General features: G+C 44.3%; 1 protein-coding gene across 1 annotated transcript in view; it reads right to left on the bottom strand.

Moving 5' to 3' along the window:
- Positions 1 to 18,129, bottom strand: part of LOC146191210 (uncharacterized) — a 227,000-nt gene that overhangs the window by 19,740 nt on the left and 189,131 nt on the right. Inside the window, exons 5-7 of the mRNA XM_084599895.1 lie at positions 14,053 to 14,112; positions 3,363 to 3,443; positions 1,432 to 1,582 (exon numbers count right to left, since the gene is read on the bottom strand). Of these exons, the coding sequence (XP_084456021.1) occupies positions 1,432 to 1,582; positions 3,363 to 3,443; positions 14,053 to 14,112 (292 nt within the window). The remainder of the gene's footprint in view (positions 1 to 1,431; positions 1,583 to 3,362; positions 3,444 to 14,052; positions 14,113 to 18,129) is intronic.

The following is an 18,129-nucleotide window of genomic DNA, read 5'->3' as shown; positions in this document are numbered from 1 at the left end:
GACTGTATGATAGTGAGTATGTGTGAGACAACAGAGGCACAAATTAGGTGATTAGTGATTGGGCCAGTTGAAACGTTGATGTACGCGAACGAGGATTTGTAAGGTGAGACGATGGTAGGAGCAATCAACGTGGTCGCGTCGCACCCAAACGCATGACTATAATCATCACTCGCAACAGCTACGCGTTCAGTGTGGTTGATGTTACTCGCTTTGTTTCGTAACCGCCTCTAACATGAGAAACGCTTCAAATCATAAATTCATGTTCTGATGCCATATTACTGTTACTCCGTGGCCATATTCTAATTGAAAATGCTAGATTTGCGATGCAAGCCTTCTTTGCGTGCCTTTTTCTATGTGCTCTGCCTTCTTTTCGCTTACACACATAATCGAACGTTAAAGCTACGCTTCCTGGCTAGCCAAGCGACAAGATGCTCATATTCTGCGAGTGTGCGTCAGGGATCCAACAAAGCGAAGTGCCAAAATCTGTGCCAGAAGTTACACGTACTACATATATTGCTCTTCCTCTGTGGCATATGCTGTATTTTTTCTGCGTTCAAGACTGGTAGAAATCAACAAAAATATCCGATTTTTATTGCAAGAATAAAGAATGAGGCGAATTTATTAGAAATAGCTAATTAAGCCGGCGTTGAAGCAGCTCTAACTTGCGGCGCTGATTTGGGTATTGGTTGTGTGTGTGTGTGTGCGAGAGAGAGAGAGAGAGAGAGAGAGAGAGAGAGAGAGAGAGAGAGAGAGAGAGAGAAATAAATCATCGCAGGAAATAATAAAAAGCAAGAATGTAGAGCTATATGTTTGCAGACCTAGCGCATAAATCCGTTAATGAAAGCTAATGGGCATTGTTGTTACGTATTGTTTGAAAACTTGCCTAAAATCATTTTACTCATTATGTATTATGGTTGTGCGGCCGATATTCTGCAGATTCCAGGTTAAAATTCAGAGCTATATTGCTTATTCAGTTCCGTAACGTATTTCGCTGCAAAGCATGAATTAGAATGAAAATTTACATTCGATACATCGTTGTGAATTTGCATTATAATGGAAGGAAGGGCATTAGCAAGTCTAGTGCCCGCAGGTAATATTCCCAGGAAGACACAAATGCTCGTTGTGCGGTGAATACGTATCCAAAAAGATTCAAGTGGGTTTTAGAGTTTGTCTCATTTAGCCTAAAGCCCTACAACTATATGCATGGTGCACAACAGTGGTAATGATTCACGCAAGTCTACTATTTTGCAAGGAAGTATCTTCCGTCGAAGAATGCGGCCTCTTGGTACTTGAGAGAAGATACGTTTCAGATAGTGCGGCTTGAACAGTCCGAGATGGCAAATACTTGTTTCAAGAACGCACATTAAAAGGACTCAAGCGGAGGCAATTAAGGATGTGTGAACAAGGAGGTGGATGATTTAGTCGACTTACCAGAGGAGCGGCGTGTTGTGCTGGTACTCAATTTGGTGATGGACGAAGAGACCATGTCGTCGGCGATGAACACGGAAGGCTTGGTCGGAGAAAACTTGCCCTCGGCATCGGCATGTTTCCGGCAGGCGGACCTCTTCATGTTGTCCGGGAACTGTCAGGGGGTGGACAGCGGTCAAGCAAGCCACTCTACTGCCAATCCTAAAACGCCGACCGCGGGAACAGGACATGCATGCTAGACTGCTGTACATGCACTCCAAGATGTGCTCAACTTTTTCGGGACACTACAGCAATATTCTAATTCTCAGTGAAGAATAGATTGGGCCAAGCCACCCTAATTAAATATAGACCTTGTGCAGGTTTGACTTTGTCTGAAACCCTTTTTAATTTCCGTGTCTAGTAACTGATTTTTTTTTTTCATAGACCAGAGTTTTGTAACATCCCCATCGCCGCGTGCTTCCTAACTAAACTATGCCACATTCTTTACCGTTGACTAGCTGCGGAAATCGTAAATTGTGTATTTTACATGCTTAATCTTTGCCGTATATATCCAAATATAACACAGGCGAGTACTCATTTTGCCTTCAACATTTGTCTTTTAGTTGAACTCAGAGCTGTTCACTTTTAAACTCGTGCACAAAGAATAGTAATTATGTCCGGTATTTTCAATTACTATGCAATGTACATAGAGAACATTTTGGTCTTGAGGCAAATATTTTATTTTCCTTCCTAGCTGTACGGAAGATGTCATAACTTAAGTGCATTGCGTTTTCGAAAAGATGTGAACGAAGGTGAACGCTTTGAAGCCTGGTGTTTGACCTAGAAGTCAGGCTACTGAGATATCAAGTACTCTGCAAAGAAACCTCAAGCAACTCCACAATGATAGGCAGAAGTTTTCTTAGCTTTGCAATAAAATGCCAACGGCGCATAGTTAGAAATATATTTACTGAAATAAAACACCTCGGCAACGGCCTCACATGAAGCTCCTGCGATTTTATTCGAATGTATGGTATAGCTTTTGCAGCAGACAAAAAAAGCCAAGTTCGTAACCAGTCTACTGTGGCATCTTATTGTGATATTATAAACAAGAAGGCGTTTTGGTACTGTCGTATAACTTCACCGTTAGGTGATGAATCTTAGGAACATACAACAATATTAATTTTTATTTTTCTTGTGCCTATATGTGACAGCACGTGGGACAATTGACTACTTGTGACCTACGGTGTGCATGCCGTTTTGCGTTTCGACCTCGAGGAGTCGAGTGTTCACAAAGTTGGTGCCGTGAGTGGGTTCCGATATGCAAGTTTCTTCGATGAGTACGAATTTTTCACTAACGATAATTTTGTCCAGTTTTGGTTTTTATTGTAGTACATGAATGTGTATTACATTAGATGGATGTGTATTACGTTGCCAATAATTGTATTACACAGGAAACAAACTGCATGGCATTAACCTGAAAGAGTAATTTACTTCAGTTTCTCGGTAATACACTCACGTAACGGACATCTCAACTCAGGGGATTAATGGATTTCTTGCGCACTCTTTACATGGCAGGCTAAATCAATCACTTTAAACACGAGATGAAACTGAAAGGATTTGTATGTAGTTCATTTCCCAAGCAGGGTTTCCGTGGGGAGGCGCCATGGCTTCCATGACAGCCACAACGCAGTTATATTTAGGTATGAAACAGAGCTCGTCCGACTTCAATTACATTTGCTCTAAGACAACATGCTGCAAGCTTGCAGTAAAGTTCTCATACACCAAGCGTTGGAATCACACCAGCAACAAGTTTCTCATCTTTTCATGTTCAAGACAGCAGCGCTATTCTTGGCCCCTTCCGCTAACGTCTCTCATGCTGAGGTCCGACAGCTAAGCGCCGCTACACGCTGCCTTGGGGGCGGCGTTTCGCTTCCGGCGCTATTTGGCATGCCTACCTCTCCAAGAAAGCGTACCGTTCTGCCTCGGTTATGCCGGTACTCCTGGTACTGTGATGACACGCACAGCAAGCAGTATACCTGAAACGAGAAAGGGAGGAAAAACGCCACGCCTCAGGGCGTCAAGCGAAACAACCGCGGCGCTCTGCATAATGTCATGCATGAATACTGCGCCCTAAAGGCGTTTCACAGTCCCGAGCGGCGAGGCGCAGGCGAGATTTGAGCCCGAGGCGGCTGTATTGCAATGAGCGCAAACAAGGAAATTGCATATTTGATGCTCGCGGAATAATGCAAGAACCAAAGGAAGCAGCAGGAAATACAGGCGACAGGTTTGGGAAAGGAAGAAAAGGACACGGAACTCGCAAGTCTACAGACTTAAAATATTTCTGAAGCAAAAACGCCGAGGTTCCAGACAACGTGGCCGTTTTGTAGAATTCCTCTGAACTGCCGCTATACCCGACTACAGGAATACTGACGCCCGGCTGCGCTGCATATTGAAAAACCCCATGGTATATTCTGTCATATAACCCGCTGGTGGCGAACAATGCACTCGCGAAGTACTGGTACCACCAGAAGACTGTCATAGAGTCCACGACCAGGCAGTGCAAGCCGAGAAGAGACTTGATGCCGTGGAAAAGCATTAATTTTACGCAAGAAACGTTCACGAGAACTAATTAATTATCAGCCTAGAATCCATTTACAGGGCTTAAACTATTTCTAATATGAGGCGGCGCCGAGCTTAGAAATGTGAATGAAGTGCAAATACAAAAGTTTTGTTTTCTTTCCCAAACTATGAAATATATATTTCCGTTATTCCATATGACACCTCGCAAACGTCAACTCGTGTGCGTACTAAAGCGAAGGTAACTCTACATTATGTCATAACGGACACTACCTTGGTGTTTGTTCTGTTCCAACAATCCGGTGCCTTGCTTCGCTTGCATGACACTCACGTTCAAAGTTGGCTACAGTTTAAGAAATAAACTGCAGCCATACGAATGATTAGATTTGAAGTGTTTTGCCCACAAAGGCTACCAAATTCTGAACGATAGTTTCTCCTTGCTTTACTCTGTTTATCGTCGTGTATGCTGTTACAAACATTTGTACGCTGCAGTGACTCCATTGTAAGATGGCTGTGTATACCCAGCGCATATGCTTGCCCCCCGTGAGGGCATTGTATAGATAGATATTATGCCTGACATCAAAGATCTTCGGAAATAAAGCGTAACTTTCCAGGGATAGTGCAGCTTGTTTTATTGAATTCTGTGCTCCGTGTAAGCTTCAGAGTGCATCATGCATAAATTACACCCTTTCCTCACAGTTGGTCGTTTCTGTTGTTTTTTGTAAAGCCCGTGGAACTGGCTGTGACATAACAGCGTTGTGAAATTGGCCTCTACAACAAGAATGCGCAGCCAGGTGGCTCTGCCGCTGTTTCTTTTTAGTCGTTAATCTCCCAGTCGTTTTTTGGAAACTAGCAAAAAACGACTGGAAGATTGGTGGCTTAAAAACAGAGAAGTGACATAATGTTAGTAATGTAGGAACAAAAATTTAATATATGGAATGATGGTATAGTTAACCATTCTAAATCAATAATTAAGATATAGGGAGAAAAATGAGCATGATAGCTACTGGTACCACTCCGTTTCAAAGGGGACGCTCCTATATTCCATCCATCCATCCATCCATCCATCCATCCATCCATCCATCCATCCATCCATCCATCCATCCATCCATCCATCCATCCATCCATCCATCCATCCATCCATCCATCCATCCATCCATCCATCCATCCATCCATCCATCCATCCATCCATCCATCCATCCATCCATCCATCCATCCATCCATCCATCCATCCATCCATCCATCCATCCATCCATCCATCCATCCATCCATCCATCCATCCATCCATCCATCCATCCATCCATCCATCCATCCATTTTCGGAATTCAGAGTCAGAATGATAAATGCTTTTATTGTTACTCGATGAGCATATATATGTTTTTTTTAAGAGAATGACCACAGAAATCGGCATATGGTTTGCGCGAGTGGTCCGGAAACTACCATGCTTTCATGCATTCATTTATTATGCTGGTCAGGAAACTACCGTGCTTTCTGGCATTCTTTTTTTTTATGCTGCAATAGCGTGCTTAGTACCATATAATAGTTATTTACAAATATAGACCCAAGCCGGATTCCCGTAGCAAATGAAGGAAGGGGGGTCATGAGGTCCTGATATGCACTCGCATATATTCAGAAGCAGACCTGGGGGCGATCCGCGTCGGAGCAAATGTTTATGCCGAGGGGCATGCAGAGTGGGGCAAGCTTAAAGCATGTGCGCAGTTTCCAGCTCAAAAACATGAGCAGGACAAAAGGGGCAGGAGTCACCAAATAAGGTCATGGTAGGGTGAAAGGTTATCATAGCGGTAAGGGCGCCACGAAGGTGTAACCTCCTAAGCAAGACCCCTTCAAAGCGCGCAAGGTCGCTGCCACGAGGCGGTAAAGGTGCTCGCGTGGCGCGTAAGGGTTTCTTTTTCTACGGAGTCTTGTCTTCGGACGGGAGGGGATCAATTCAAGTGGATGAGGATCTGTTTTGTATCGACTACCTCCATCTACCAATGATTGAGTTGGTTGAATAATTGTATAGGTTCAGTGTACAGGCTCCCAAATCTTTAACTGGCGTGCGCGAGCGGCGACTTTTCTGTGCGTCAGCGCCATATGACGGAGCGAAGTTGGAAACAGGATGAGGCTAAGCACATGCTCGCAAAGTACGCTCAGCTGGACGCATTGTCTGCCATGCTGTTCCTTCTTAAGGACGTCACCCCTCCTTATCGCGTTTCGACGAGCAGCCAGCGTGAGTAGGCGAATGGTTTTGCTCGTATTTTACGTTCCGAAGAACAGCGTCGCAGCGGCGAAGAGAGGAAAGAAAAATGGCTGCTCGTCGAAACGCGATAAGGAGGGGTGACGTCCTTAAGAAGGAACAGCCTGGCAGACGACGCGCCCAGCTGAGCGTGCTTTGTGAGCATGCGCTTAGCCTCATCCTGTTTCCAACTTCGCTCCGTCATAGGGCGCTGACGCACAGAAAAGTCGCCGCTCGCGCACGCCAGTTAAAGATTTGGGCGCCTGTACACACACTGTCATGGAGAATTTCTCAAGTCTGCGGCGGACTGCGGATGACGCCTGCAAAATTTGTGACGATGTCGATGTCGCTTTTAAAGGGCCTAAAGGAGTTGGAAGAGAAGGCACTTTGCCTCCTGAATGATCAGCATGTCTACAGCCAGACAGGCATCAAGAGTACGAGCAGGTTGTAGTACTCGCCATATATCTGAACAAGCGATAGTCGTGCACTGTTGCTTGATCTTTGCTCACACTAGCGTCGACATACATAAAATGTCGCTGGAAAGCTCTCAATCACAGATCGCGTCATCCGCCACCACAATTGGTTCACTGTGGCGGCAATTGTGAAATATGCATGCATGCAGGTCAGCAGGCGATTGCCCGTAACTTGCTGATAGCGACGGGGAGGGATCGAGAAGCGACATAAAGGAGTCTTCTATCAATACCAACGCCAATCTGTGACTTAAGTTAGATGCGATGGCACTGGTGTCGCCTAGCTGGCCGACTGGGGGTGGAAATATAGACTTAGCATGCATAGAAACACACAGTAACAAAACTTTTCAAAGCAGTTTTCTGATTTCAAACTCGCGTATGATGGTGCGAAACAGCCATGAACATCCTAGAACAGATTACGAAAGTATGGAGTCTCATTATAAAGACGGAGTATTTTTAAAACACGAAAGGTGGGGTAGTGTGCGTCAGGAGCGCGTCCCTTAAAAGTCCATGTTAACTTATCAAATATTTTTTCGCGTTTGGAGAGAACCAGTAGAGACAGCCGTAAAAAAGTGCTTTGAAGAAAAGTGTGCAAACATTTGCTATGACATTTTGAGGTCAATATATTTTAAAACAGTTCTTTTTGTGCTCTCACAAACAAGATAAATATGAAGATTAGTTTTGCTTATGCGTATTGCTATGGTTAGCGGGTCTGGACTCGGGCCCTGATGCGTGTCGCGGCATTTTGAATATATTCAACCTTTAAAATGGCGTCTTATACTTTCCTGATTGCTTTCAGGATGTTTATGTTTACTCTGAACCAAACGCAAAGATCATAGATGTCCTGTGAAATCAGAAAACTGCTTTGTAAAACATTAGATTCCATGTATTCATACAGGTGCTAAGCTTGCTTTTCACTTCTGGTTTGCTGCGGTGTCATCAAGCGCCCCCTTTGTTCATAAACATGGTGTTGGTCTATATTTCGCAAAGGTTATGACCTAAGGAGCATATGAAACTTAATGCATCGAGCTTGACGTCGTTAGTGTAATAGTTTGCCATACGGAATCAGCGGCGCTTTGACCTGAAGAGTGTGAAGGAGGGTAATTAGTGAAATGCCCGCAACAGCCCACTTACCCGGCTGATAGATTCCAACGGTCCCACTTTGGCAGGTAATGCGTTGGAACTAGGTTTGACCGATCAGTCCAGGCTGTAGCACAGGACGTATGAGAATGTGGGGGATGGTACATGTGGCAGCTGACATTTGGGAAATTCATCAGATGAGATGAAGCATCTGAGATGCCTTGTGACAAGTCTGCTAATCCAGGGGCTTGCGTAGCCGCTATCACATAGGTCAAGGCTGAGGACACGGAGTGATTTGATGACAGGCCTTCTGTTTTCACGCGCAAAAAATGGTGATAGAGTTTGTAAATGCATGACGTCAAAGCACAATTCGAAACCGGACGTAGAGCTGCCTTTTGAGGGGACAGTGTGCGAGCCTTACTGCAGAGCGTCCTTGATCTGTAAATGTCAGAACGAGCTGTGAACTTGTGGCTTGAATCTGGAGAAAGACGTGAACAGACCGTATTCTAGTGCCGTACACATAAATGAGTGCGTAAAAGTCAGTGATGCAACACAAACGCCGTAGCAGAGTAGTAGACTGATGTTGAAAAGCATCGCGGCTATCACTGAACACCTTTTGGTGCACCACGATATGGCGATATGGACCACACATTGCCTTTGTTGATGCGGATGGCACATTCACGAAATGTAAGCAAGGTGTGAACAAAGTCGCAGATGTCGGAGGGTAAGTGTATTCATTGTAGCCGCTCAGTAGGGCATCGTGATTTATGTGGTCGTATTCCTGGTGTCCATCCACGCCGAGAAAAGGCCGTACTCCAACCGTGTGCGCCAGTCTGAATTATCGAGGACAAGATCAGCAAGGTGGGGGCGAAAGTCAGTTTATATTATACTTGTGCTAGTAATGCACATCTAGACGCCTATGGAGACTGGCTGGAGATTAGGTATGTTTTCGCAGGAGTGTATCAAGGGGCGAGGGGGAAGTGGGGGGGGGGGGGGGGGGGGGGGTGTAGTTTCGGTGTCAAATCACCTCCCGAAATTTTCTGAGGTCTGCATCCTCCCTTTCTCCGCCCCATTTCGGTCTTCTTTCCCCACTTTTTTTGACCGGCGGAGCATAACACCTAACGAAAAAAATTTCTGACTACGCTACTGTTTTGAGGTTTACCGGCGATTACAGCTGTTTGCTGCCATTGATCATGTTTTTTTTTTTTACTTAGAACCAGGCAGACTTTAATGAGCTAAAAAACCCCTCCAAGGCAGCTTAGCCTAGGTGTTTAAACACCTAACAGGCCACGCCGTCTTCAGTTGTGCTGAATCTATTGCTGCGGGAAGTTTTAGATGATCGAGACTACATCCCAGAGATGACATGAGCAGATGATTGTGTTCCAGCATTAGGCGGAAAGTGAACAAGGGGGGGGGGGGGGGGGGGGGGGGGACTCGCTGACGTTTCCCCCGAATACAGGGGTACGTACAGCCGAATACGGAGGGGAGCTGCGTGTTATATCTGGAAAATAATGTCTATGCCATATCGAACGCAAACACATTTGGAGCTTTACTGGCCGCGAGGTTCACACTGGAACCGGGTTAACAGAGCAGTCATTCTTGTCTCGACCAAAACCGAGACAGCCTATCAAAATGTAACTCAAGTGCGCCTGGCCGATAGCATTGCTCGTTTCTGTGTTCTACCAGCTCCGCTCGGCTAGGCATGCTCTCACAGAGGCACACTAAGCTTGCTTCGAGGAATGAGCAGGTGCTCATTCCTCGAGACAAGGTCGAGAAAATGGTATTGCGAGGGTGCTGCATGTGTATCAAAATTCTGTTTCTTCCTCCCATTAAGCTTTCGTCTGAGCTCTCATATAAAAATATTCTAGCGCAGGTTCTTTGGGTAGTGTGAACAAATGTGAACGGAGCACGCATCGCTTTCTAACTTTTTCGCACATTGTCTCGTTAAAATTGGCGGCCGTGGTAGATATTTGTCGGCACTGTAGGAGCTGGCAGCCTTTATTCATGGATAAATAATTGTACTCCGTTTCTGAAAGGAACATCGGATTCCATTTCGAAAAGCGAATAATGCCCTGTTTGCTTATGCACCTGTATGCGAAAACAATTCACTGCAGGTTAACGTGGCTACACCGTTAACTCGAGCACGGTCCACTAGGTGCTTTCATGCTGACCAATGTTTCGGTGACCCTGGCCTAATTTTAGACCTCGGACAAACTGTTTTGGTGACTTTAGAACTGGGCATGGTTTATGATACACAGATATTAATTCTGCCCCACTTTTGCCGAAGTCAGTTTTTTGGTGACCCGGGTAAATATTTGGGGGTGGCACAGGGCCAGCTTTGGAGGTGGCTAAAAATCTGGGAAGGATTCACGTACTTAGATATCCATTTTAGTCTAATTTGGCCGAGGTCAATTTCGACACCCCGGCCTGATTTTGGAGATAGCAAGGGACAACTTTGGTGCTGACCGTTGAAATGGACTCAGTATTATATTTGGATACCAGTTTTGGTCCAGTTTTTCAGAGGTCAATTTTCGGGTGGCCCAGAAAAGTTTGAGTTAGGCGGGCCAATAGTCAAGGGTCAAATGCCATCACGAGAGACAGCGTTGAATGTATTGACTGATGGGTGGAAATGCCACACCACACTACATTTTGGTTTAAGACACGCTGTTGCTATGCTAGGCTCACAAGGGTAAATCAAGGACGGGCTCCAGAAATTGGTCGGCTTTTGCAGCTTTGGTCGTGAACCAGAGCTTTCACTCTACAGCGAAAGCCCTAGAACCTGGTATGGGGATTTTAAGAACTTTTTTTTTTAAACATTGTGAGTGGCGATGTTACGTCATCCTTAATTACAGGACGCAATGCTCCTTTACTTATTTTAAGCCTTCCATTCTCCTTCGTATTTGTGAGTTCTATTGGAATAAAAGATTTTTGCCGTTTCCTCATTTAATTTAATCTGAATTCCTTCGTCATTTTGAAATTCTTTTATGCTGTGGCTGCACGTTTGATCTTCAGAGCGAATAAATTTAAAATTATCACGTTAAACCTGCAAGGACGATAAATAGGCTTTGGAATAAAAGCAAATGCCCTTTCACAATGTTTCCTTAGAATAATATTTGAGTTACACTGACAGAGGCGTTTGGGCTGCCACGTGGAGACATATCTACACAAAGAAAGACATGATTTAAAGGTCTACTTTCTGTGGAATGGTCCCAGTTGCGAATACACCTTTATACGCAAACTCTCGCATAAGAGACTCCTGGGAAAAGACGGCATAGATATTTGCCTTAGATTTGTATGGCATAAACCGCAAATGATAACAGTATTGGAAATTTTGTTAAAGCGTCTAGGGAGAAAAAGCAAATCACAGCGAAAGAACTGAAACGGAATCTGCAAACTGTGTTTTTCTTTACTCCTTTTCTGCCGTTAAATATATGACTCAAAGAATGAAAAGTGTGCAGAGCGGATATGGGGAGAGTGTATCTAGGAAGCATTAAAAATTTACCAACCTCGGTATTGAAGCTTTTCAACTGCTCTGCTCTTGGCGGCGGTTGCTAAACTCCTTCGGCATTCGGTAAGCGCTCCCTTTATGCATTCACTGTTGCGGTAAATTGAATTTCGTGTGCGTGGGCGAATGTCCACCGTCTTCAAAAGCAGTGGGAACATAAAGCCGACCAAGAAAACAGCGGCTGGCAGGATATCGCAGGCTTTTTTCCCTAGATTACCTTTTCGGCCCTACAACACATTAAGAAAAAAGTAAAATTATATTGGAGGGTACAGACAATTTATTCAGTGGAGCGCTGTAACATGACGGACAAAATCGAGTAGGTGCCTAACCGCGAAAGGCATACAAAGCGAAAGGGAGTAGAATAACGAGGTCTTGAACAAAGTGTGTCGGCGGTTATACAACGAGACAGCAGAAAAAAAAAATCCCTCGTGGGATGTCCGAGTCAGAGAGGATCGCATCCGAAGTCATCGGAATTGCTATCGCTTTATCCGTTTCGGTGTCTTTCGTGAGAGAAATAAGCGCGCAAAACACACTCTTTATTTTGGATTTCTGAGACCACTGAGTGCTTTTGCGGCAAGAGGCTTCACTGCCGTTGTTGGAGACCGCAACAAATGCGCAGTGTGCAGCACCAAACACTTGGGAGACCGAAGTCTGCTCTGCGGTTGGAAACTGAGGAGACAAACAAGATAGTTCTTACGAAACATAAGCCATTACCTCGCGTTTTCCGAGGCGGTTCTAGCGGTGTTGCAACTTCACGAAAAGCTTTTATTGCGCCCAGGCGCTGTGGTAGGCGAGCAATCGAGTGCAGAAATGTCATTTACCACTGTGATTTAAAATTTTCCTCTTGATATAGCCCTGGTACGAACAACGTCAAAATGGTTTTAGTATCCCAGCGCCAGAGATCCACTTCGCCATTTAACCGCTTTACGATCTCTGAAGTGTGCTTGAAGTGAAATAATATAAACTAAAGTACTATATAACCGCGAGGTTTTGAACTTAGGGTTGCGCTAACAGAGCAGTTTCTGCGGCCTCTGGATTAGACCACTAAGCCACCCCTGCAGCCGAACACTAGCGAATTTCACTGCATGTGTCTCACGCTGTTCATTGCATGCCCTCGCATTCCGCTCCTCAGGTGCTTTAAGCGCTTCCAAGATTTCGTAGGGCCCTATAACCGAGGTCTCTAATCAGCTGTTTTGACAACATTTGTCTGAAGTCTGCTTGGCCTTCAAAATGAGCCTCGAGGACGAAATCGAAACCTTAGTTGCACCCTCAGCGCTAGCACACTAGTTCACACTTAGCCTGATGCTTTTAAATGGCCCGCAATATTTTTATCTTGCTGGTAGTTGCCTGTCGATTTAAACGGCCATAAATAAAAATGGCGCCTTTTCGTCGGCATGATGCTCATTATTCGCAAAATACATAAAACTCAATAATACCTGAAACCATAGTCATTGAAGGAGACTGGGTACCTATGACCTTGTGTGGGCAAGTGCCATAAGTTTAGAGGACAACAACAACAACCTAGCTGCTGCACCGCTGCTCTATTTATCTCGACGTCCCCCGGTCGCTATATCTAACGTCGCCTCGCCGCTGCCTTCGAGTGTGAACGCAGAACTGTCCAGGTCCTTTACAGGAGAAACGAACTCTGTAAGGAAAACCCACGCGTATGTATCCCTCATGAAAGTTTTTCGCCCCGCTTTGAAACTGTTTTTGACGGGCTTCAGTCGATCAATGAACTGGACGAAGGTTGCTCTTCTTCAATCCATCTTCCTACGCTGTTCAACTATGCTATTGCTGCGCGTCTGAGCTGGCATTGGTAAATTTCTAGCCGAACACAATGCCTTCCCTCTTCTACGAAGCGCCAGAAATGCATGCGGCAAGAAACTCAAAACATTTTTTGCACGCCTCTTTGCGCTGAAGATTTACAAACTTGAAGGTTGCAAATTGTGTAAAGTTCAACTGTGAGGCCTTTGTGATTTTGATTTTTATTTCTTTTCAATATCGCACATAACGCAGTGGTCGCGCATGGTACAAGCAACCTAGTACTTTCAAAAGAGTATACCTTCAAGATATTGTCGCAAGAACCAAAGAGTGAAGGACACGCTGTATATAAGGTCCTTTTAGACAATAACTTATTTTCATCGTTACTCGTGGTTTTGTAAACTGCAAATTGTTATTTCAACTACCCCGTTTTGTAACTGTTTGGAGCTGAGCGTCACTTTCCATTTAAAACCTTAAAGAAAATGGCCAGGGCCATATTGATTCCATCTAAGCCGTTAGCGAAAAAGCTGTCTCTATGGGGTCGACGTGAACTGGGCATTTGCGTCAATGCGTAATGGCTACAATGGCACAAATAGTCGAGTACACTGAAGAGAGACAACGCACTACAAGCGCTTGTCGTGTGTGGTCTTTCTTCAGTGCACGCTTCGTTTTGAGCCGTATAACATCTATTATAAATCCCTACCAACAGGCACAAAATTTACTCTCCTTCAGCGTCCTATGCACCTTACGTTTTGTCAATCAAAAGAATCAGCGCAGATGGAAGGCACGGTGTATAAATTCGTTTTCTCGGAAGCAAAAATGGCGGACACCTTCCACTTAGCACTGCACACTTTCGCCGTTTCCACAGTCATATCATCAGCTGGTACAATTTTCGAGGAGAGTTGAAAATCAGAAAGCGCTTTCGCGTAACCTACATCTGCTTCAGGCGGTCCAGCTGAACATTTGCGAAAATAGGCTACCCACTGGATACTAGCCCGAGAAAGGCTTGTACTTACGTTCAAGACAGCGATGAAAACATCGGTGATGAAGAGGACAGCGATGAAAGGGTTGAAATCCTGAAATGAAAGAAGTGAAGAGAGATAAAAATCAGCATACGCGTTAGAGCGTCTGAGAGGAAATAAAAGCAAAGCTAAATCACATAATCTCGTCATCTGTTTTTTGCATGCGCGGGCGGTGTAACGCGAAAGAGCCCATTTTGAGGTTGTACTTTTAGAGCGTATCTCCGCAAAAATCTCTACACGGTGTCCCGGTTTCTTAGGTATTCAAATTTAATCTGGCGTTTTCTCCCCATCCGCGACTAGATGCTTCCTCCCTCCGGTTTGTTTTGAAGCAGATTTCCGGCTTTCTATGCCAAAAATATACTTTCTGTGTTCAAAAGAAATAAACAAAATAGCAGCGTAGTGCGCGATTGTGCCACATATGAAAAAAAAAAAAGAAGGGAAAAATGAATTAGAGCGCAAAGGCTCGAATGAAATGGAATTTTCACTCGAGTTCGCCAAAACCAGCGAACGAAACCAGTCCGCAAGTGAGCACACGTGCGTATACGAACGGGCCTCAAGCTTCATCGGCCGCGAGGCAAAATGAAGCTCCCTGACAAAGGACGCGTGGGCAGGCATCGCTTTAAAAGCAGCGCTTCGAGTGCGGCTTGGTGCAATCTTCCGAACGGGACACGGGCTTTTACCGACAAAACCCGGAAGCCAATATGTTTTGCTTCTGTAATCTCCTTTTCTTTTTTTTCACCATCTTCCTTAACCGTACTCTGCACGCGTGTGAGGGCCGTGTAGAAAGTAAGGAGGTACACAAAAGGTTGGAACATGTGGATTTCCATGCGGGGTATACGTGCCGCTTATGCTTGCACCTTGAGAACAGCGCCAGGAATGCGTCACTCGTGCTGGCCCATGGCGCCAGGAAAACGTGTACATCTAACTCAATTTCCTCGGTTTGGTATAACCAATGTCGTCCTCGCGGCGTTACACTAAACTGCAGCAATGTATTGTAGCAAGGACTCGCCGAAGAAAATGCAAAAAATAATAAAAAAGTAGCACTACGAAAAATAGTGGTTCAAATTTGCTGATGCGCGGTTTTCGAGACAGTCACACGCAATATAAAAAAACTGCCATTGGTCGCATTCAGTGATGTAGAACTGTCGTTGCCATTCGGGATCATTACTTCTACGGATGTGCAAATTGTACTTTTCCAAAATCGAGTCGAATACGAATAGCGTAGCAGTGCTACAGATTTAGATGCAATGATGTTATAAATCGAAACACATGTGAACTGAATATCACTCGATCATTTTCAAGAATTGTTTTCTCCTCTCTATACATACATACATACATACATACATACATGCATGCATGCATACATACATACATACATACATACATACATACATACATACATACATACATACATACATACATACATACATACATACATACATACATACATACATACATACATACATACATACATACATACATACATACATACATACATACATACATACATGCATGCATGCATGCATACATACATACATACATACATACATACATACATACATACATACATACATACATACATACATACATACATACATACATACATACATACATACATACATACATACATACATACATACATACATACATACATACATACATGCATACATACACACACACATACATACATACATACATACATACATACATACATACGCACACATACATACATACATACATACATACATACATACATACATACATACATACATACATACATACATACATACATACATACATACATACATACATACATACATACATACATACATACATACATACATACATACATACATACATACATACATACATACATACATACATACATACATACATACATACATACATACATACATACATACATACATACATACATACATACATTTTCTTTTGGCTGCACGTTTCATCCCCAAAATCCTGGTTATCATCGTTATTTATTGCGAAATTCTGAAGTGGCCGATGACATATTGCATTCGTTTACCTTAAGATGGGTAGGACCATGACACTGCCTTGGTTAGTCTTCAGGTTTTGATTTCGCACCTTGTGAGCTTAAGTTCTATGGTTTTTTTTTTATATTTACGGTGGGCTAAAGCATACCAAATATACTGGCGAATGACTGGCGTCAGTCTACAAAAGAATACTGCAAGACAGGCCTCACGTGTTTGTGATGCAAGAGTTTCTTCCCGCTAATAAGGCCTTGTCCGAATTGCGTTACGAAGAATCCCAGTATTCCTCAGGTTTGTATGCAGTAGACACTGCTTGTCTCGTCCGCATAATTAGCGATGAGGAGTAAGCGCAAAGGCACACAGGTGAGCAGGATTGTCTAAAGCGCTTGAACTATGGCGGCGGAGCAAAGTATGTCAAATGTTAATGCAGGTGGTGGCATTCACCGGCAATACTTGCACACAACTTCGCGGTTGGATGCAAGGATTGCTGCCTCAAAGCTACACGAATGATTAAAGCGCAAATCGGTTTTCATAGCAGAGAAACTGTTATAAAACTCCAACTTATTTTCTCCGTAGCACACTGCTCCAGCGCTCTATAGACAAGCCTGCTCACCTTTGCACTTAACTCAAAAATATCGGGAATCGGGAAGCTGCTTACACCCGGCAATAAGTAGGGTACTGCTGCTTATGAACGAAAGTTCAACAAGGAAAAGAAAAAATAAACGGCCTTCCTGCTCATTGACATGCTGTAATTAATTTTTTTTTTCAGGCAGAAATATTATGCGAACTCTGCCTTTGCTCTCTACCGCCTTCAACGAGTTTGAGAGAGCGTTTTGCATATCCCACAAAGTTCAGCTAGCCAAAGTTGGTGGCGGTGGACTAGTTGCGAAGCGTACTGCCTTTTGTCTTTATAACTTCGGGGCGCATCAAACGCTGCTCCGCTTTTCTAATTGCGCCTCTAGACTTCGCTTCATGCAACGGTGCAGCTGCGCGGGGCAGTTTTTGAGGAAGAAACGGCGAGCGAAAGAAAGCAGTATTGAGGCCAGCGGCGTTTAGTCGACGTTCAAGATAATCGTTAGTGTCTGCAGGGATCCCTGTCTGCCACGCGTGCACGAGCAAGTCCCGCAGAACGTGATGAATGCTTGCCGAGCGCCGCTTCCGTGCCAGCGCTTAGCTCCCAAGTGCCCCGAAACCACTTCTCGGAGTAAGCAGCGGAAAAAAAAAAAAAAATAGAACGGGGGGAAGCGTGTTCTAGGATGCGCGTTTTAATGTGACCTGACACGTGAACGTGGTCCAGGAAATTTTGCATAAAGGGCGAGGCGTTTCAGGCGGCGCAGAAGCCCCTGAATAGAGCCCCCATTCCTGACAACAGTGTCATCGTTATCTCTTTTCTTCTCTCCCGCGCTTTTCATGGATGAAACGCGCTCAGAGGCGAAGTGGAAATTTACTCTGCGAGGTGCTCCAGGCTGTACACTGAAATAACGGGTTCCGAGAGGTTGGGAGCACGTTGAAAGCCTGCTTGACTAACTTTCGCGGCTAAATTGGTGGGGACAGGCAGCGCTCGCACCGATGCTAGCAAATATGAAGAGAAGCTCATAAAATGATCGGCGCTATAAAGGCTATATTTATCTTGCGGTGATAAATATTACTAATCGAGCTGGCATTTTTTTTTTTTTTCACTTCACAGTGGTACCTACGTTGGAAATTAGAGCACAAGATTTATACTTTCCAAAATCGTCTTTCGGGAAAACCAGCAAAAATCCATTGACTACTAATTCTAAACTCTTTGTCGTCTAATGGGGTCGTGATGTCCGCTTATCAAGCAAATGAGTTAAGCAGTGTTATTTGTAGCACTTCGATATATGTGAATGCATGAATACTCGGAAGCACTACTGTGGCTAGCCGACCTATAGAGTAAATTTTGCTTTGGCATTGGCGTTCAATACTTCCTGCATTTCACTCATGTTATCCTTTTTAATTTTAACACTCCGTGTTCGTTTCATGTTTCATTCGCGGAAAAATGATTCACTTCGATGATTTATTGTGTCAGACAATCAACGATCTT

Source organism: Amblyomma maculatum, chromosome 4 (assembly GCF_055883805.1).
Source record: "Amblyomma maculatum isolate TAMU_Amacu chromosome 4, ASM5588380v1, whole genome shotgun sequence".
Taxonomy (NCBI): domain Eukaryota; kingdom Metazoa; phylum Arthropoda; class Arachnida; order Ixodida; family Ixodidae; genus Amblyomma; species Amblyomma maculatum.
This window is presented reverse-complemented; position numbering and strand designations above follow the sequence as displayed.